Source organism: Ursus maritimus, unplaced genomic scaffold, assembly GCF_017311325.1.
Source record: "Ursus maritimus isolate PB19 unplaced genomic scaffold, ASM1731132v1 scaffold_14, whole genome shotgun sequence".
Lineage (NCBI taxonomy): Eukaryota > Metazoa > Chordata > Mammalia > Carnivora > Ursidae > Ursus > Ursus maritimus.
The window spans coordinates 60,496,796-60,514,825 of record NW_024423786.1 but is presented as its reverse complement, the minus strand read 5'-3'; the positions used below and the strand labels follow the sequence as shown (position 1 = coordinate 60,514,825).

At 57.8% G+C, this 18,030-nt stretch overlaps 1 protein-coding gene across 1 annotated transcript in view; it reads right to left on the bottom strand.

Annotated features, from left to right (window-relative positions):
• Positions 1 to 18,030, bottom strand: part of DNAH2 (dynein axonemal heavy chain 2) — a 79,205-nt gene that overhangs the window by 34,397 nt on the left and 26,778 nt on the right. Inside the window, exons 13-43 of the mRNA XM_040629974.1 lie at positions 17,784 to 17,940; positions 17,285 to 17,524; positions 16,841 to 17,026; positions 16,493 to 16,640; positions 15,848 to 16,040; positions 14,132 to 14,332; positions 13,871 to 14,027; positions 13,343 to 13,517; positions 12,798 to 12,961; positions 11,649 to 11,810; positions 11,444 to 11,547; positions 10,120 to 10,276; positions 9,897 to 9,979; positions 9,602 to 9,782; positions 9,073 to 9,211; positions 7,595 to 7,812; positions 7,242 to 7,343; positions 6,778 to 6,903; positions 6,375 to 6,485; positions 5,951 to 6,139; positions 5,526 to 5,629; positions 5,241 to 5,430; positions 4,564 to 4,744; positions 3,770 to 3,897; positions 3,341 to 3,493; positions 2,954 to 3,079; positions 1,953 to 2,171; positions 1,649 to 1,766; positions 1,342 to 1,478; positions 690 to 827; positions 443 to 601 (exon numbers count right to left, since the gene is read on the bottom strand). Coding sequence (XP_040485908.1) covers positions 443 to 601; positions 690 to 827; positions 1,342 to 1,478; positions 1,649 to 1,766; positions 1,953 to 2,171; positions 2,954 to 3,079; positions 3,341 to 3,493; positions 3,770 to 3,897; positions 4,564 to 4,744; positions 5,241 to 5,430; positions 5,526 to 5,629; positions 5,951 to 6,139; positions 6,375 to 6,485; positions 6,778 to 6,903; positions 7,242 to 7,343; positions 7,595 to 7,812; positions 9,073 to 9,211; positions 9,602 to 9,782; positions 9,897 to 9,979; positions 10,120 to 10,276; positions 11,444 to 11,547; positions 11,649 to 11,810; positions 12,798 to 12,961; positions 13,343 to 13,517; positions 13,871 to 14,027; positions 14,132 to 14,332; positions 15,848 to 16,040; positions 16,493 to 16,640; positions 16,841 to 17,026; positions 17,285 to 17,524; positions 17,784 to 17,940 — 4,846 coding nt within the window. The remainder of the gene's footprint in view (positions 1 to 442; positions 602 to 689; positions 828 to 1,341; positions 1,479 to 1,648; positions 1,767 to 1,952; positions 2,172 to 2,953; positions 3,080 to 3,340; positions 3,494 to 3,769; positions 3,898 to 4,563; positions 4,745 to 5,240; positions 5,431 to 5,525; positions 5,630 to 5,950; positions 6,140 to 6,374; positions 6,486 to 6,777; positions 6,904 to 7,241; positions 7,344 to 7,594; positions 7,813 to 9,072; positions 9,212 to 9,601; positions 9,783 to 9,896; positions 9,980 to 10,119; positions 10,277 to 11,443; positions 11,548 to 11,648; positions 11,811 to 12,797; positions 12,962 to 13,342; positions 13,518 to 13,870; positions 14,028 to 14,131; positions 14,333 to 15,847; positions 16,041 to 16,492; positions 16,641 to 16,840; positions 17,027 to 17,284; positions 17,525 to 17,783; positions 17,941 to 18,030) is intronic.

Genomic DNA, 18,030 nt, shown 5'->3' with positions numbered 1-18,030 from the left:
GCCGAAGGCAGACGCTTCACTGGCGGAGCCACCCAGGTGCACCTCAATCTGAAAATTTCTAAAACGCCCTCATCAGATTACGCTGGGAGCTCCTTCCAGCAGAAATGGCATCCCACGGCCTCCCATATACCAAAATTTAATCTACATATTTGAAAGGACGGGGAAATGAGGAACGAAATGAACCACCCTCAGCTCCCAAAATACGGCAGAAAATTAGAGACTTCACTGTGTGCCACGAGTAGAGTCCTGACTCTAACATTCCACCACGTGTCTACACGCGCACGCGCCCCTCACTGCACCGTGGTCAGTGAGGCCTCCCCTTGGGGTCCCTGCTCCACCCACGTCTGTGTTCAAACCATGCCTCAGACACACGGTTTCCCTGGGTTGTCCCCACGAGGTCACGAGCCCCTCCTGCCCTTGCCCTGCTCTGGTCCCTCCTCACCCCGTTCTCTGGCGTGGCCAGGGCAGAGTACAGCTTGCAAAGGGAGATGATCCCACTGTATTCCGGGAGGGGCACCAACTCGTTGCAATAGTCCTTCTTGAAGGCCAGCATCTTGTTAATGAACTTCTCGAACATGCGCTGAAGGGGCTCTGCCTCGGCCTGCACTCGAACGACAAGGGGCTCTGCTTTTGCTCTCTGTCCCGTAGGCCACTCGGCTTCCTCGCCCGCTCCTCAGCTCCCTTCGTACCTTTAGCCTCTTCTCCAGCCAGGACTGCACGTAGGGCTTCCAGCCCAGGTCAGTGTAGTCGGTGTAGACCATCCCACAGCGAGACACGGTGGCGGGAGAGGCCACGGCCAAGTTCTCCACTTCGAACAGGAGAGACACCTGAGGAGAGACTTGGTCAGAGCTCCGTCTCTCTCGCCACCCGACCTCGATTGGGAGGAACACTCAGCACCCGGATGCCCCCAAGTGTCTCTATCCAAGCACCAAGTGTGGCTGGTTGCATAACGATGTAAGGTGTACAAATGACTTGCTTTTTAAAAAGAATTCAGGGCTTATTCAAGGGTAAGCTTTTGAGAAACCACTCTCCCACTCACACTGAGTGGATGGGCTTGGCAGCCCGGGAATCTGGGACCCTGCGTGGACGGGGGGATGGCGGTCCACGGAGGTCAGTGGGAAGGAGGCAGAGAAGGGCTTCCCAGCACACAGGCTTCCCCTTGGCCGTCGTTCTCGGTACCCACAGTAGACCCGGCATTCCTCCCTTGAGCCAGATTCCTCCCTGAATCTAGGCACCCTCCTCCTCACCTCTGCCATGGAACCTCCTCGTCCACGTGCCCCCCGGCCTCCCCCCCAGCCCTGCTGTGTGCCCCTCGGCCCCCCAGCTCTGCAGGGCCAGCACCTGCTCGGGCATCGCGATGCGCTCCCCGTTGATGAGGGTCAGGACTTTGTTGTCGTCCATGACCGAGTTCATGCTCTCGATCCACAGTGTGTCCACGGGGCCGTCGAAAAGGATCCACTTCTCGTCCGGCTTCTCATCTTGGTAGGATGATGGATGGTCAGGAAGCTGGAAGCCAGACCCTTCTCCCTAGACCTCCCTTCACACTCAGCTCCTCGGAGATGCAAGCACGTGCCTCTGCCTTGTACCGCAGCACGGCCCAGGCACTTCCCTCCCGAACGCGGGCTCCCACCCTCAGACCGCCGGGCACCTGCACACGCCGATCGCATGACGCTAGACAGGACGCCATCCGTCCACTCGTTTGTGTTGAGGTCATATTCCCCATACAGCTCCCCTAGGGACAACGCCTTAGGGTTCAAGGGGAACTCCTAAAAAGAATACAGAAGGGGGTTTTCGAGCTGTGGGAGACGGCAATGCCGAGATCTCCGTTTACGTCCACATCACCCCTTTTGTTTCCAGGGGTCTGTATTTGCCCTTGGGTCTCTAGCCTCTCCCAGGCACCCTTGCGCCCCAGCCCTGCCCGCCCGCCCGCCCCGCGGGTCCCAAGTCCGCACCCGGACGAGGTTGAAGTTGGGCTCTCCGGCGCGGCACAGGGAGGACAGGGAGGCCTGAAGGGTGCGCCATGACGTCGTCTTGCCACTGCCCGTGCCGCCCACGATCATGGTGGAGTGGCGGGAGTTCTTGGTCTCGTACAGCTGGATGACCTTGGTGAGGGTGAACGGTGTGCTCTGTAGGCCCATGTCTCGGATCTCCTGCTCGATGGTGTCCCGCAGCTGAGAGGAGCGACAGACAGCGGGAGGCCTGTATGCCCTGTGCCACCGTCTGGGGGGTCACGGTCAGGCTGCTGGACATGGCGCCGGGGCCCCCACCCTCTGTCCACCGCTCTCTCAGGAGCAAGCTGGCCTCTGCAGAGCTGCGAGGCCGGACTCTGGGGTCAGCCAGCCGGGGACCCCGAGGAATGGACTGCTCTGGGCCTCAGGGTCCTCCTCTGCTTAATGGGAGCAGTGAGGGCGCTTTCCTCGGAGGGTTGTTGTATGATCTCCCTGCTTTTACTCCCTTCCCCTCAGAATTCTTTCTTTCTTGCCCGCTTAGCGGTACATTTACAAAGACGTATTTTTATCTAGTGTTTTAGGGGTTCCAAGTGAAAGGATCATTCAGGGTATCTGAACCCCCATTCCACCAGAGAAGAAAATGCCCGTACTTCCCAGAATCCTCCTGCCCACCCCCCACTTCCACGCCACTGCTCTGACACATCAGCAGCTCCGGCGGGAGGAGAGAGGGGGAGGCAGGAGGGGCTGGTGGATGCAGAGAAAGCAGGAAGGGCTCTGAGGGCTCCAGAGAGTCGGAGAGCTGCCGCGCCAGGAGGGTGGGGGCTGCGGTGAGAGAGTGGAGTGTCTGAGTGGGTCTAGGTCGTTCCATAGACAAGGAAGCCCAGAGAAGGCAGCCGTCCTGCAAAGTCACAGCCCGTGGACAGCAGAATGAGGCCCGCAAGCCGAGCGCCCGGCACCTGGCTCCACGTGCGGGGGAGGCCGGCGGGAGAAGCGAGGACGAGTACCTTGCCATAGTCAATGACAGGCAGCTCGATGTTGGGGAACAGGTCTTGCACGATGGCGTTGAAGAGCGGCACGTCGACTGAGGTGAGCTTGGCGATGTTCATGTCTCGCATCGAGAGCAGCAAAACCTGGACGGGAAACAAGGGAGCCTCCGGCCTGAGGAGCCAGGCCCCAGGTGCCCACTCGGCCTTCCCTGTCCAAAGGGCTGAGGGGCAGGAGGCAAGAACAGTGCAGACGGCCAAGCGACGTCAGTAGGATGCCAGGCGACGCAGGAGACAGGGAGCGGGGCGGGGGTCCCAGTCCCGGGAAAGGAGCTGAAAATCTTCAGTGGAGGCACGCAGGACCAGTGACCTGGGGGTTCGGGTCCGAGGGCCGTGTCCTCAATCTACCTCTTCATCGGACAGATCTGGCTCCAGGCGGCGCTTCTTGCCCGCGTAGCGTAGGAGGGAGGTGAGGGCGCGCAGGCCGAAGTCGTAATGGTCCTGCCTGGAGAGCTGCTGCACGGCCAGCGAGTAGAGGGTGTATACCTTCTTGGCCAGAATCTGGGGAAGGAAAAACAAGCAGGAACCCTCGGCCTCATGCAGGGACAGCGACAGACACATGCAGCTGGGCCTGGGCCTCGAGGCAGCCAGGCTGGGCTGTGGGGCAATCCTAACGAGAAGATGCTGGGAACGGTGCCGACACGGATTAGGGACCTCCCGGGGGGGGAGCCTCTACACCCTACTGACCGCAGCCCATGTCCCTCTGAGGTGTCTCTGTCCAGGGACTCATCATGGAAGGAACAGCAGATCGTTAACAACAAGACGTGATGGGCATACCTTGCAGTTCCCAAAGCCCTCCCCGAAGAGAATGATCTCTGCGATAAGAGTGGAATCAGGGACCACCATGGCGATGGGACGGAACATGGATTTCAGGTTATCCGGCAGCTCCGTGCGACCGGCGTAGCCTGGAAAACAGTGCTGTCTATTCAGAACCCAGACCGCTCCCCGAGGACCCACTGCCCATTCTCGGCCCCATTCTCCTCAACCCTGGCTCGGCGCCCAGTCTCCCCAACTCCAGCCACACGCTCTCCACTCCTCTGCTTGGCCCCAGGCCCTCTCTCCTATCTCTGGTCCTCTCCTCCCTTTCTGCGCAGCCCTGTTTCAAACTCAGATCACAGAGCTGCCATTTCCCATCCTTCTACAACGGTCCTGATCCACATTGCCGCTATCTCTCTGACTCCTTCAGTCCTTGAGTCCTTTCCTGCTCTCCCCGCAGACCCTTCCCCTGAGCCAGTCCCGGGGAACAGTAATGACAGAGCCCAGGCCCTGCATTCTGGGGAGATTCCCCATTCCTGCAAACGGGATGGCAGACAGACCAGGCCTCAGGGAGCTGGCCCAGGGGGAGAAGACGGCGAAGCACCCCAAAAGACCAGGACAGGTGTAGACACACAGCGGTTATTGACCCGTTAGGGTGACAGGAAGACTGCTTCCCCTTCTCCCAGAAAGCCGAATGTTTATTCCGTCTCGCTGTGCTGCCTTTCACTGCCTCTCACTTGGGCTGAACACGCTGGCCTGGAAGGGGGAGGGGGCGAACGGCTATCTGCCCTGGACACTCCCTCCCCGCCCCGTACCGGGGTTCATGGTGATGAAGATCCCACAGGACCACACCAGGTTTATTTCAAAGCCCTCGAAGTAGAAGCGGGTGAGGCCGGCGGCCAGGGCGGACAGGATGGACAGAATCTGCTGGGCCACCACTGACAGCACCTCCACGTTGATGCGGTTAAACTCGTCAAAGCAGCCCCAGGCGCCGGTCTGTGGGTGGGGGGCCGAGTCGCTGGGGGCCAGAGAAGCGCCCGACCCTCCAGCAGGGAGCCCTGAGAGCTGGGGCTGGCACGCCCGGCCTGAAATGTCCTGACAGGTCTGGCGGTCCTGGACTGGGGTGGGGCAGCGTAGCCCGGGGGCGGTCCCTGGCCAGAACTTTGCAGCCGACAGCACAATCTCGGGACAAGCCCCGGGGAGAGCCAGGGCAGGTGCGGGCTGGGAAGAGATCCGGGGAGGGAACTTGTGAGCACGGAGGCTGCACCCTGCACTGGTGCACATGCGTTACCGCCTCAAGCCCTTAGGTCATCATCTGAGTTGTCAAATTAAGTAAAAATGAAGCCTGAGTGAAGCTCGGGGAGGCGCAGGGACTTCCGCGATCATAAGCACTGAGGCATGGAGTGCTGTACGTTACAAAGTTGGGACCTGGACTGGGGTTCAGCTGACCGTCTGGGACTGGAAGGGGGTGGCGGTGTGGCGGGGTACAGACCTGGGCCAGGCCTGAGTACATCCTGCCCATGGACTTGTAGTCCAGGCCCTCGGAGCAGTTGACCACAATGACGTATATGCCGAGGGCCTTGCCGAGGTCCTTGACGGTCTCTGTCTTCCCCGTGCCCGCCGGGCCTTTGGGGGAGCCCCCCCGATGCAGGTGCAGGGCCGTGGTCAGAGTCATGTAACACCTGAGGATCGAGGGCAGGACCCGAGTCGGACTCCTGCGAGCCCCTCTCAGCAGCTCCTGCCCCCGTGCCACTACCCTGTCACCACGCCGGCCGACCTGTCCGTCAGTGGGGTGATGACGAGCCGGCCAGAGTTCCCCAAGTACTCGTAACTGTACTGGAACTGCGTGTTGGTCTGGCGGATCATGCAGTCGTCCAGATCCTGGGGCAACAGGGCAGAGGAAGGGAGAGGCAGGCTTGGAGGAAGAGCCCACCGGAGTCGGGGAGGCGGGGAGGCAGGGAGGCTGCAGGTACAAGGCCAGGGTTCCATCTGGACCGCAGAGAGAAGGCTCTACGGCCCACATGGAAGATGGGTTTCAGGCCGCGAAACTGCCCCGTCCGCCACAGCCGCCCGTGGCCTTTCTGGGCTGAGTCAAGCACCCCCACAGTGAGCAGCACCGACCAGAAACACACGCCGCTAGCCCTGATTTGGGACATGGGACATGGCGTCAGAGGGCGTGGGTGGAGCGTGGGCCAGGCGCACCTTCTCCCAGTAGAAGCGCAGCTGGCTGAGCCAGTCGAAGGAGCTGACGTCCACGAGGCCACTCTTGTACAGCTTCTCCAGCACGTCCCGGGCGTGCACCTCTATCGTCACCAGCGCCACAATTTTCAGCCGCATGATTTTGGTCAGGTTCCCCCTGATGGCTTCCGAATACTTGTTCAGGACGGACACCTGCGGGACGAGGTGGTGGAGAAGGGCAAGGCAAGCAAACCCCGACCACGCCTCGCCCTGGCCTCACCCGGCTTCCAGCCCCGGCGCGGATCCCAACCCCCCGCCCTTCCAAGCCACCCGGACCTGCCTCGCGGGACGTCCACCACAAAGCACCCTCTCTGTGACCCTGACTCAGACTCCAGCGTATCCCCCGATGCCCCCCCGGGGCCCACCCCATGCTTGGAGGGCTCCCCACCTGCTTCTTTTTCAGGACCTTGAGGATTTTCTTGTCTCCTCGCTCCTTGGCCGTCAGCAGGCACTTGGTGACGTCAGCCGTCCACTGGATCTGACTGGCAGCGATCACCATCTAGGGCCCACGCAGAGGCTGGATCGCCTGGCCCCGCACGCGGCCCAGCCCCCAAGTCCCAGCCTCTCCCTGGCCCAGGTGCTGGTGCTCTCTCAACAGGCTTCCCCGGCGCTGAAGGACAGGGCACAGGCCTACGGGCAGCAGCTAAGGGCCCAGCATGCGGGCTAGCAAGGCCTTCGCCCAGAACAGGGGCAAGACACCTGCGTCTGGTGAGACTCGAGATTCTGTCTTAACCTCTGTGGCTGCCTCTCAGCCCTTTCTCGCTCCCTCATTTCCACCGACGCCAGCTCACCTGGCCAGCCCACTCCTTCACCCACTTGTCCCTCTTGTTGAGAAACTTCTTGAGGGCCAGGCGACAGTTCCGGAGGAGGTCCCGTAGGGTCACCCTCATAGTCCGCTCCACATCACCAAGCCAGGACTGGGGGGGAGGAGGTAACAAGGCAGAACGGCCAGACCTCAGGGCCGCAGACAAGAGTTCCCCAGACGGCAGGGGCTTAGGAACTAGCAGGACTCCAGGGCCTTGGGCCCAGGAGACGAGCAGGAGCTGGGCGGCGGCTGGCTCGGGCCCCAGAGGGAAATGGAGGCGTTGGGGGTGGGGTGGGGAGATGGTCTGCTTTTCGGGTCCAGGGGAGAGGTTAGAGTTTTCAGCAATGACAGGTGGGTCTCTTCACAGAGTGTTGTCTCCTCACAGAGCCAAGCAAACTTTCCAAGGGGAAGAAGAATCAGCTCAATTCTTAGACCCTCACCACAACTCACCTCCACAGGCCCTTCCAGAAGGACTGTGTGGAGGAAGTCAACATACTCGCCGTCACCCGAGAACATTCCCACAGCTTCCCATTTGCTGCCAGGTCCCCCAACCTGTAAAAACAGGAAGCTCGGAATGGCCTGGCCTGCCCACTCCTCATATCCAGCTACAAGGTACTTGGGCCCTTTGAGGGTAGTCTCTGCTCCTCTCCCCTGACCCCAATATTACCATTCTACAAAGTTCTATCCCAGAATCATTCCTATCCCCCTCCTGCTGGGAGGCCATGGTCCCCTCCAAGGCCCTCAATGCCTTGACATTGCCATCTCTCCCTGCCCTCCGCCCCATCCCAGCCAGCCCCGCTGACCTTCTGCATTCTCAGCAACTTGATGTTGTCAAAGCATTTTTTGAGGTGCGGCTGCACAGCCTCTGGGTTGCGGGACTGGCCCAGAATCTCCAGGAGGTCATCGTTGGACAGGAAGTAGAAGCGGGGAAAGACATGGCGCTTGGTCTCTAGATACATATCCAGAGACTTCTGAATGTCTTCCAGAACTGTGTTCATTTCTATCAATGTGTCCAGCAGGCCTGGGAGAAGAGCAACGAAGGACATTTGAGGACCCTTTACCACGAGTGGATCTGGAGCATGGACCCACTTTGCTAGCTCTTGAATGGTGGGGTATGTGTTGCCATAACTGTAGCTGGAAGCAGAGAAGTGTCTCCAAATCTCTCCATCACGCTTAGCACATCTCTTCGCTAAGTCATCATCAGTGTTCATTACGCGCTATCATGCATCTTGTACACTGTGCATTCAGCATACGGTATACGGGATCCCGCTAACATAGCGACATCTCTTCTCCCTTCGGTCTTACGACGGTCCCATTCCTCCGGCTCTGCTGGTCACCCCAGGAGCTTCTGGGACTTAGAGACTGTTCTGCACCCACACAACCCCACAAGTGAAATCATTAGATTTAAATATATATATATCACTTGCACATTGAAAGAGGGCTGCAACCACGGGGGGGGCCGGTGTCCCTCGGGGTGTAGCGAAAGAGCACCGGACTGAGGGACAGATGGTGGCCATGCAAACCGCTGCTCACCCGCCGACCAGCATGCCCGTTAACTGAGCTCTCACCTCCTTGTGGGTAAAACGCTAGTAACGTCTACCTCAAAGAACCACCCGAGGTACTAAGCAAAATGGACTCTCGGTGGCAGGTTCTCAATAATCCTAGTTTCCTCCTAGCCTTAGGTCTCGACTGGTTTATTCCCTTGTTTTCCCAGTTTCTAGCTTTCTGAGGAAAGTCTGGATGTCCTGGAATCTGAGGCGATCCTCACGGCCTCAAGTATAGCGTCCACGGGCTGCCGGGCCTCCGGTGGCACCTCGCTGGCAGTGGGCGAGACGAGTCTGGTTTTTGTGTTCCACAAACGGATACTTGTTTCGCTGGCTTTACTTACAAACTGTTCCGAAATGTAATTCTGCCCATGACCTCAGCATTTTTTCTGACAAATGCATGCTGTCCCTCAACTCTGCGTATCCTCCTACAAACATTTTATCAGAATAACTAAAATTATGGCTTTTTAGTACATGCCCCCAAGGTTCATGGGAAAATGAAAAACCGCTAGGTTGGCCCAAGGCAAAGCAAAGAAGTCCTCCGCACCCCCCCGACAGAACTCTCCTCCTCAGGGTGCCCACTCTTGGGGCCCATCGCCAGACCTCACTTCCTGACTCTTCACCGCACTCCACCACCACCAACCAGCCTTTCTGCGTGTACGTGTCTCTCCCACCCCCCAGCCCATCAGCAGCCACGAAGCCTCTGTCAGGACAAGAGGCCACGGAGCCCGACAGACCTGGGTGGTGGGTGCTCTCCAGAGCGTTGCTGTCCTTGCTCAAGCGATCCATGATGGATTTCCAGTTGTTGTTGACCTGGTCAAATAGGGCTGATTCACTGGGCAGCTGCTTACGGATGTCCTCTCCCAGGAAGATATTCTGAGGGCCCAAGAATTGGCCTCTGAGAGGCTGTTTCTCACATACTCCCCACACTCTGCTCCCCACTCCCAGGCCAGGAATGACAGCTGAGTGGAAGAGAAGGAGCGTCAGAACCAAAGGGCAAGATGCACAAGTTCCAGAAGGAAAGTTGGGGTTGGGAGGCCAGATACCTGGGTCCAAGAAGAAAAACAGAAGAAGAGCAAAGGCTTTTCAAGGAGGGAACCGAACGTGAGAGGTCATCACGAAGAGTCAGATGCTTGGGGCCCAGAAGAAGGATGACTTTAGAGGTGGGAAAACGAGGCTGAGAATAGGGCCGATATGTAGGTCATGTGCCAAGAAAGGAGGAACAGGGAAGGGTTCACGGGAGCAGCTCAGCGAGCGGGTCCTGACCTCGAGGTACATCCACTGGCGCTGCACGGTAAGCACCATCTCAACGACCTCCAAGATGAGGGAGAGGCAGCGCTCCCAGTGGTCCACTTCCTTCTCGAAGGCCTTGACAAAACGGGAAGCCTTCATGGTAGACAGAGCCACCTGGTTATCTTCCAGGGCCTGGAACACCTCCTCTGTGCCTCTGGGGCGGAAAGCATCCAAATTATAGTCCATCCCCATCTGCCAAACCCCGGGAGGCTCTGCAGCCCAGCCCCCGCTGCCCGCCCCTCCCCCAGTACCCCGAGGCCCTCTCTACCGGAGTCTGTGGTGGCCCTTGTCCTTATAGGGAACTATGTCTAGCTGAATCACACTCCAGGTCTTGGCAATGTTCTGTAATGCCTGTGGAGAGAAATCGGGGAATAGAACAATCCGGTATTCAGTCCCCAAAGGGAACAGAACTCGGAGGTGCTGTGGGATCATGAACAGCTGGCCACAGGAGGCTTGGGAACTGGGGGATGTGGGAGGGAACCCTGACGTACCAACTCTATAGCCAGCTCTTTGGTAGCTGATGCAGAGATCTCCCCGATTTTCTCCACGTGCTGGTCCATCCCAAGGTCCACAATCTGCTCCAAGGTGAAGCTCTCAGATTCCGGATCAAACTCCCGTTGGATCTCATCCCTGACCTGATCCCAGTGCCTGCAGTCAGGGATGGAAGGTCAGATCACCAGGCTGGACATCAGGGTCTACCGGAAAGTGCTAGCATCGATCTGCAGGCTTTCTCTCCCCTATTGCGACAGTATGATTCCATATATGTAGTGATATTATATATTAAATAGGCCCTAGGATGCAGTCCCGGGCACTGCGGGGAGTACAGAGATTGGGGTGCAGGTCCTCTGGAGTGGGAGTTCAGACTGATCATTGCGGGTTTACTGTAGACAGACTATGCATGGGGCCGAGCGCTGTGCACGAGATGGCTCACTTAATTCACATGCCCGCCATCAACGAGGAACTTCGGTTCTTCCACCTGTGCCCGGGGAACTGGGCCAAGGGGAGGCTGAACAACTCAAGCGGGTGAAGTGGTCGGGTTGTACTGAACCACAGGACTCGTAAGGGTCAAGCCCTGCCGAAAACACTGTACTGGACGCAACGCAGAAGGGAAATCACTTCCTGCTAAATGGGTAATTATTACAACGCCATTTATAGAATAGTTCATTCCGCCTCTCCTAGCATGTAATGGATACCATATGCATCAAAACAGTAAAGCTTGCGAAATAGAGTTATAAAGTATTAGAGGAAAGTATGGAGAGAATGCATGTTTAACTCTAGGCGGGGAGGTCTTCTTAGACAAAGCCCAGAAGCAAAAACCGCAAAGGAAGAAGGGGATACTTTTGGCCACATCAGAATAAAACCTTTTGGGGGCACCAGGGTGGCTCAGTCGGTTAAGCATCTGACTCTTGATTTCGGCTCAGGTCATGATCTCACGGTTGTGAGATCAAGCCCTGTTTCACGCTCGCTCTCGGTCCAGAGTCTGCTTGATCCTCTCCCTTCGTCTGCCCCTCCCCCCCATAAAATAAATAAAATCTTTTTTAAAAAAAGAATAAAACCTTTTGTAGACAGAAGGCATCCAGCTTAGCTGTGACAGAACAAAGCACTGGGAGACGCAGGGGGAAGGGAACAGAGGAGGAGCCGGGAAGGCCAGAGAACCCAGGACCATGTGTGAGACAGAGGACAGGGCGGGCTCAAGTGAAGGTTTCCCCAAGATGCGCGTTTGTGGGCGGGTCAGGGAGACACAGACATGGGGAGGGGACACCTTGAGAACCAGGTGACCACAGGCCAGGGGGTGGCCCCAAGGAGCAGCCTCACCTCTCTCTGAGGGCGGGGTTGCGAAGGTCCGAGATGAGAGGCATGGTCCTCTTGAACTGCTCTATTTTGGATCGGGTGGTTTCAATAATTTCCCAGTTGCGGTCCTGGGCAGACATGGGAGCCGTCAGTGGCCTTGCCCATCATCCCCGCACCATCCCCCTTCCTCAGTGGACTTGCCTTCTGGCTCCCGCCACCCTCCACGCACCTTGTATTCTTTGGATAGTCTGGTGAGACGGCGGAATAGGCCATGCGCCATTGTCTCCATGGCCTCTGTCTGCAGGGTCAGGAACCGGCCGGTCTTCCACTGGTTCCAGTTCTCCTCCCAGTCCCGCGTGATCTCCCACACTTGCTGGAGCGCGTCCAGCTCCTTCACGGCCAAGAGTGGAAAGAAGCGTTACGTGAGGGGACTCATGCCCTCCTCCTCCCTGACATCACTCAGGCCCACAGCTCCTCGCACTCCGAGAAGCCTTGCCCTCCGCAAAGGAGGGCTGCCTCCTCTGTTCACATCTTCTTCTCCACTCTCTCGCCTTAAGAGCTCATCGAGTGACAAGCACACGAAAAGATCCTCGATATCTTTAGCCAAGAGGGACACGCAAATCAAAGCCACCACAAGATATCACTTCACACCCAGCAGGATGACCAGGCCCAGAAAAGGCATGGGGTGGGGTGCCACGAGGATGCGGAGAGACAGGAGCCCCGCGCGGTGCTGGCGGAGCATAAAATGTGCGGCCACTGGGGAGAAGAGCTTGATAGCCCCCCACACGTTAAACACAGAGCTGCCATCTGACCCAGCAATTCCACTCCACCATCCATACCCGGGAACTGGGAGCGGGACTCAAGCAAACCCAAGGACACACACACTCATAGCAGCTAGATCGCTAAAAGGGGGGAATCAAGCCAAATGCCCACACAATGGAAGATCCCGTAGAAAGGAGCGAAGCACCAACGCACACTACGACATGTGTGAATCTTGAAAACATTATACCGAGTGAAATAAGCCAGATACAAAAGCCGTTGATACGAAACATAAAGGACAGGCAAATCCGTAGACAGATCCGTAGACAGACAGGCAAATCCGTAGTGGTCATCGGGGGCTGAGGGGAGAGGGTGTAGGCTTCCTTCTGGGGTGATGAAAGTGTTCTGGAGCCAGAGGTAATGACTTCACGACATTGTGAATGTACGAAATGCCACTGAATCATTGGCTTTAAGATGGTTATTTTGTTATCCGAATTTTACCTCCATTTTTTTCCAAAGGTCCTTGTCCTCCCATCTTCCCAGTCCGGCCCTCAGGCCCCAGGCTCCTGCCCCCGGCCCCCATCCCTGCTCAGCACAAGGGCCTAGCCCAGCACATCACCTTCTCCAGGTTCTGCAGGTCCTTGGAGGCTGGCTGCTCGATCTTGAAGATGCCCAGGTTGGAGCGGAGACTGTTTTCTTCTTCCTGCATGGCATTCAGCATGGCCCGCACCTGAGCAATCTGCTCCAAGGCCGCCTGATGTCCCACGTTACTGGTGAAGGGGCCTGTGGGAAATCCAAAGTGAAGGCCATCATTCCCTGGAAGGGTATCATGGTCCTCCTACCTCTTTATGGGCAAATCTCCCTTCTCTCCTCACCTGACGGGGGCGGGAAGGAAAACAAGGGAATTCACTCAAAGAACGATGATTCACGTTAGCAAAAACTCCTATACATGGCGTGACAATCAGAACTGGGTCACGGGAAAGAAAGAAAACTGGAAATGCTGTGACCTGGGCAGCATGTTCCAACCAGAAGCGCCAGGCCTCCCTCCCCTACCCCCAGCAGCATCCTTCCTCTGCTCATCCTTGTCCCTGCTGCCCCGGGACCGAGTCTTTGAGAGACCGGGTCAAAACAAAGGTACAGGGGGAGGGCTGGAGAAAGAGGCACCTCTGGATTCAAAGTCTTCCAGAAGATTATGTGCCTTCTTCTTGAAATCATCTGCTGAGTGGATGAGGCCTGTCTTGAACTTCTCCTTGTGTTTCTTCAGCATTTGCTCACTGTCCAACAGAATTTGTTGGAAGGTGACCCACTCCCCGTTGAGACTGTCCAGCATCTCCAGGACCTGAGGACATCGAGGAGGGGACAATGACCCACAAGCAGGAGTTCTGTCCTCAGCCATGCTCTTAGGGCCTTGTTTCTGACCCTGTGGACCAGAGTCTGTGGCCACATTCTACACCCTGTGAGGCCCAAAGACATGAAGCCAGGAGCTGCTGGGCCTAAACCCATAATCCGATCCAAACTGCCATCTGAATTCTCTGGCTCTCTGAGGCCTCAGGATCGTGCGCCTTCTGCCGGGCTCACTTTTCTGCTGTTCCTCCTAGCAGCCCAGGGACTACGACGCGGGGGTTGGCTTTCTCCGCAAGCCACTGCTGCCATGGGCCCAACCCTGGCGGACGGCAAGCCCCGGAAACTCACGTTCTCCTGAACTGGCACCTCGTACTTCTCAAGGATGGTGAACTGCTCGTGTATGGGGGGAATCTGGGTCTCCAGGTTGGGCAGGTCATGCTGCAGGGTCTCCATGAGCTGCAAACTGACCCCCAGTTCCTCCAGCGTCTGCGGAGGGCGGCTGATTCTGAAGGCAGGCACAGCATGCACAGGGGTGAGCGGGAGGGTCACGGCCGCCCTCCTGTCCCCACCCCACCCCCCCACCCCCCCGCATGGCCCGGCAGCCCATACTTCTCCCCGTTGTCCCGCAGGTAGGTATGGAGCTCCAGGAGGCGCCGGGCCGCCATCTCCTTGAGCAGAGTCGTGAACTTGTTCTGCCACTCGCTACAGTGCTGCACCAGCGAGAACTTGAGGTGGGAGCAGTCCAGCAGCACGAACTGGATGTTGAGCACCGTCTCCTCCTTCTGCACGTTATTGGCCACCTCCGTGTAGCTGCAAAGGCCCGTGTCCCCGCTAGGGTGGTCTTCTCGCGGCAGACGAGCCCTCTGCCCTGTCGCGAGTTCGAGTTCTGACGTCCTGCCCCCCAGGCCTGTGCAACAGCTCCGAGGGGCTCCTCTACTCCTGGGGTCTCCCAGCCACACGGCTGTGATCCCATCATTTTCCCAAGCCCTGCCTACGACGCAGCCGTCAAACGCCTTCGTCTGCCTCTCAAGGCTTTAGGGTGGCGCAGATCTGAGCGGCGAACCCACTGCTGCTCCCCAGCTCTGTGCCCTCAAACAGGTTATTTAAAACGTTCTGGGCCCCAAGTTCTCGTCTACAACACGGTGGTAATAACAGAAGCCACATCACAAGGCTGTCGAGAGAAGGAAGCGGTCTGCCCTCCCTGAGCCCCGGCGCGCTTCCGCCCTGCACCTGCGCTCTGGACCGCACAGCTCGGAGAGCGTGCGCATGCGTCCCCGCGCCGTGTTCCCCGCCTGGAAGGCCCTCTTCCCACCCCTGCTGCCCGTGGGACTGCTACCCACTCCGCCCCCAGCCTCAGGCACTCCCTTCGCGCAGCCTTTCCTACTGTCCCGGGTGCAACTCTGTCCTTCCACAGACCTGCGAGGGGGCTTTGCGCGCCTTTATCATAGTTCTTATCACACGGACGCTTGTGTAATGAGCACATTCACAGAGTGCTCTCGAGCTTGCAAAGGGTGGTCACGTAGATTTAACGACCTCACAACCTCCGGCGCCTGGGTGGCTCAGTCGGTGAATCGTCTGCCTTTGGCTCAGGTCATGATCCCAGGGTCCTGGGATCGGGTCCCGCGTGAGGCTCCCTGCTCAGTGGGGAGTCCACTTCTCCCTCTGCCACTGCCCCTGCTCGTGCGCGCGCTCTCTCTCTCTCTCTCTCAAATAAATAAAATCTTTTTTAAAAATGACCTCACAACCTCATAAGGTAGGTAGAGTCATATCTGCTCCCCGGGGAGCACAAGTTAGCTGCCTACAGTGCCTCAGCCAGTAAGGGGTAGTGCTGGGGTCTCAACCCTTCTCAGGATGCCACCCCCACCGCTCTCTTGGGGACCTTCCCTACTCCACTGCAGCCCATGGGAGGAAACACTCTTCGCTTCGTTATTCCTCACGCCCCATCCATGGTGCAGCGGGGTTTACCCAGCGAATGAATGACTAGAGGACAGAGCAATGGGAGTTCCGAGTGAGACTCAAGAACGCTCTTCAGTGTAACTCTGATCTGCCCTCTTAAAACGGACATGCTTGCTTCTCACCCTTCAGACCTTTCTGTTTGTTCTTTCCCAACAGGACACTGTGGGTGCTCCGCCCCCCAAAAAGGAAAAACCCTAAATTTTGTCCAGCTCTGATGTGATCTCTACCCCTTGAGGAACAAAGGTCTGATGCCCTAGCTCCCGATCTTCTCCCACAGCTGAGGACACACGTTTTCTGCAGCTCTCCTTCCCCCAAGCCTCTGCCCGAGCCCGTAGGATGCTAGGCTTCACGGCCACCTGCGCTCCTTACCGGGCAATGTCGGCATCAAAAGAAAAGACGGGCGGGTTGAGACGCTGATAGCGGCGAATAAAAGAGTCCTTGTTGATCTCCCAGATCTCCCGATACAAATCCCAGGTCTTGAGGTAGTTCTGCAGCTGGCTCGCATTGTTGGTCATGCCGCTGCTGATCTGCGCCTGGATCTTCTTGATATCCTCGTCTCGCTCTTCAAGGGCCAGCAAATGCTTCTCACTCACTCCCAGCCCAACCCAAGCTCCAGCCTGGGTCCTGGCCCCCGGACCCTTCTCTCCAACACCACCCCCCCAAAGAAACACGGCTCGACCGTGAGCATTCGTAAGTAGAGGGGGAGGCAGACAGTAAAAGCAGGACTCCAGCCCGAGGATTCAGATGGGCATCCCCATCATGCCCCCATCCCAAACTCGTCCTTCCGAATCTCCCATCCCAGTCCCAAAGCCCTTGAGTGTGAGACACTTACCCTCCACTCCCACCGCCAGCCTTGCTCTCTTCCCCGGTCTGGCCCCTGACCTGACCATCCCAGCATCATGGAGATGACCAGCCCCATATGTCCGGAAACGGCCCTGGCCTCTCCTCTTGGCTCTGCCTACCCCTAAGTCTCTGACAGCCCTGCACCCAGTGCCCTCCCCACTGCCCACTCACCCACGATTATATGGATGGGGTCACGATGAAACTTCCGCCTGATGAGAATTTCGGGGAGGTGGCGGAAGACAGAGATGGTGGAGAAGAGGTGGTGACCAATGTCATTGACCACACCTGCCAGAGTCTGCAGAGTGGGTGAGAACTCCACCTGTGGGGCGGGGGACACAGGGGAGAGGGCCTCAGCATGGGCCACAGAGGAGACCAGCCTGACGACTGGGAAGGCTGAACACTCAGAACCAGGCCTGGAGGCCGTAGGATGAAGTCAGGGCTAAGGGTCAAGTTTGAGGACTGAGGGAAACTGAAAGTAGAGTGGGACAATTTTGGACCATCAGGGGTCAAGGTCCCCACCTGTGCCACTCCCTGCATGTCATTCTGCAAAATGACCAGGACTCGGAAGAGGGGGTTGGGCGTGGTCTTTCCATCCCCGTTGATGGCCTTGGACAGTTCCAGCAGCGACCACTTCACGTTCAGACGCAGGGCGTCCTCCATCATGCGGTCCAGCCGAATCGTGTACAGCATCCACTGCTGCTGAATCTGGGGGACGCGTGGGTGAAAGGGGGAACCCTCAGGGGACACAGGGCCAGTGGGGGAGGAAACAAGCTGGCTGAAGAGAAAGGTAGGATGCGGAGTCCCGAAGGAAGAAGGTTTGAAAGACTGAAGGTTGGGTGAGCCCAAGATGAGAGTAGGACATCTGAGAAGCCCTCACAAAGAGTGGATGGGTGAAACCAAGAGAAAGTTCTGACCACCCCGGGGGGCTCGCCCAGCCACAGAGCCAGGCCCCAGGACCCGCACCTCAGGGCCGTCATTCTTGAAGACTTCGTAGGAGTTGGTCATGATGGCCACCACGTCCTGGTGCAGGCTCATCAATTTCTGTTGCACGGCTGCTCGGTGTTCCCGCTGGTCCTCCTCAAATTCCAGGTCCCTGTACACCCGTTTGCCGCTGATGCGTACCAACAGTGTCTCGGAGATCTCCTGCGCTCGCCAGCCAATGGTCAGAGTGGAGGCCTTGAACTCATTCGCGATGGTCTGCACCTAGAGTCAGACCGCGCCCACGGGGGGGAGTCTCGGTTTGGGAAGAGACCCTCGGGTTTCGTGCTATCCCCCACCTGTTCTCGAGCTAGAGCTGCTGACATTAAAAATGAAAATAAAAGTCCTTCCCTTGGCACACTTCCCTTCTTTCACACTATTCCCTGGTCTCTCCACCACGACCCAGGACTCAGGTACAGGTCATCCACGCACCGGCCTTTGGGTCAGCCCTGCAGACCTTCAGAGCCTAGTGACCGGGACCCACCTTGCTGGCGTGTATGCGGCACTCTGTGATGAAGAAGGCACTGGCCCCCTTCAAGGCCCAGTGCAGTTTCTTGAGTCCAGGGTGGATCTTCTTATCCAGGAATCGGATACGTTCTTTGAAGAGGGCCTGCTCGTCTGGGGACAGCATGGCAATGATTCTGTGTATGAGAGAAGACTGGCAGCGGGTGGGACAGGCTCTGCAGGCCTCTCCTCCATACCAGGAGACTTGGTGGAGACATCTGAAAGCT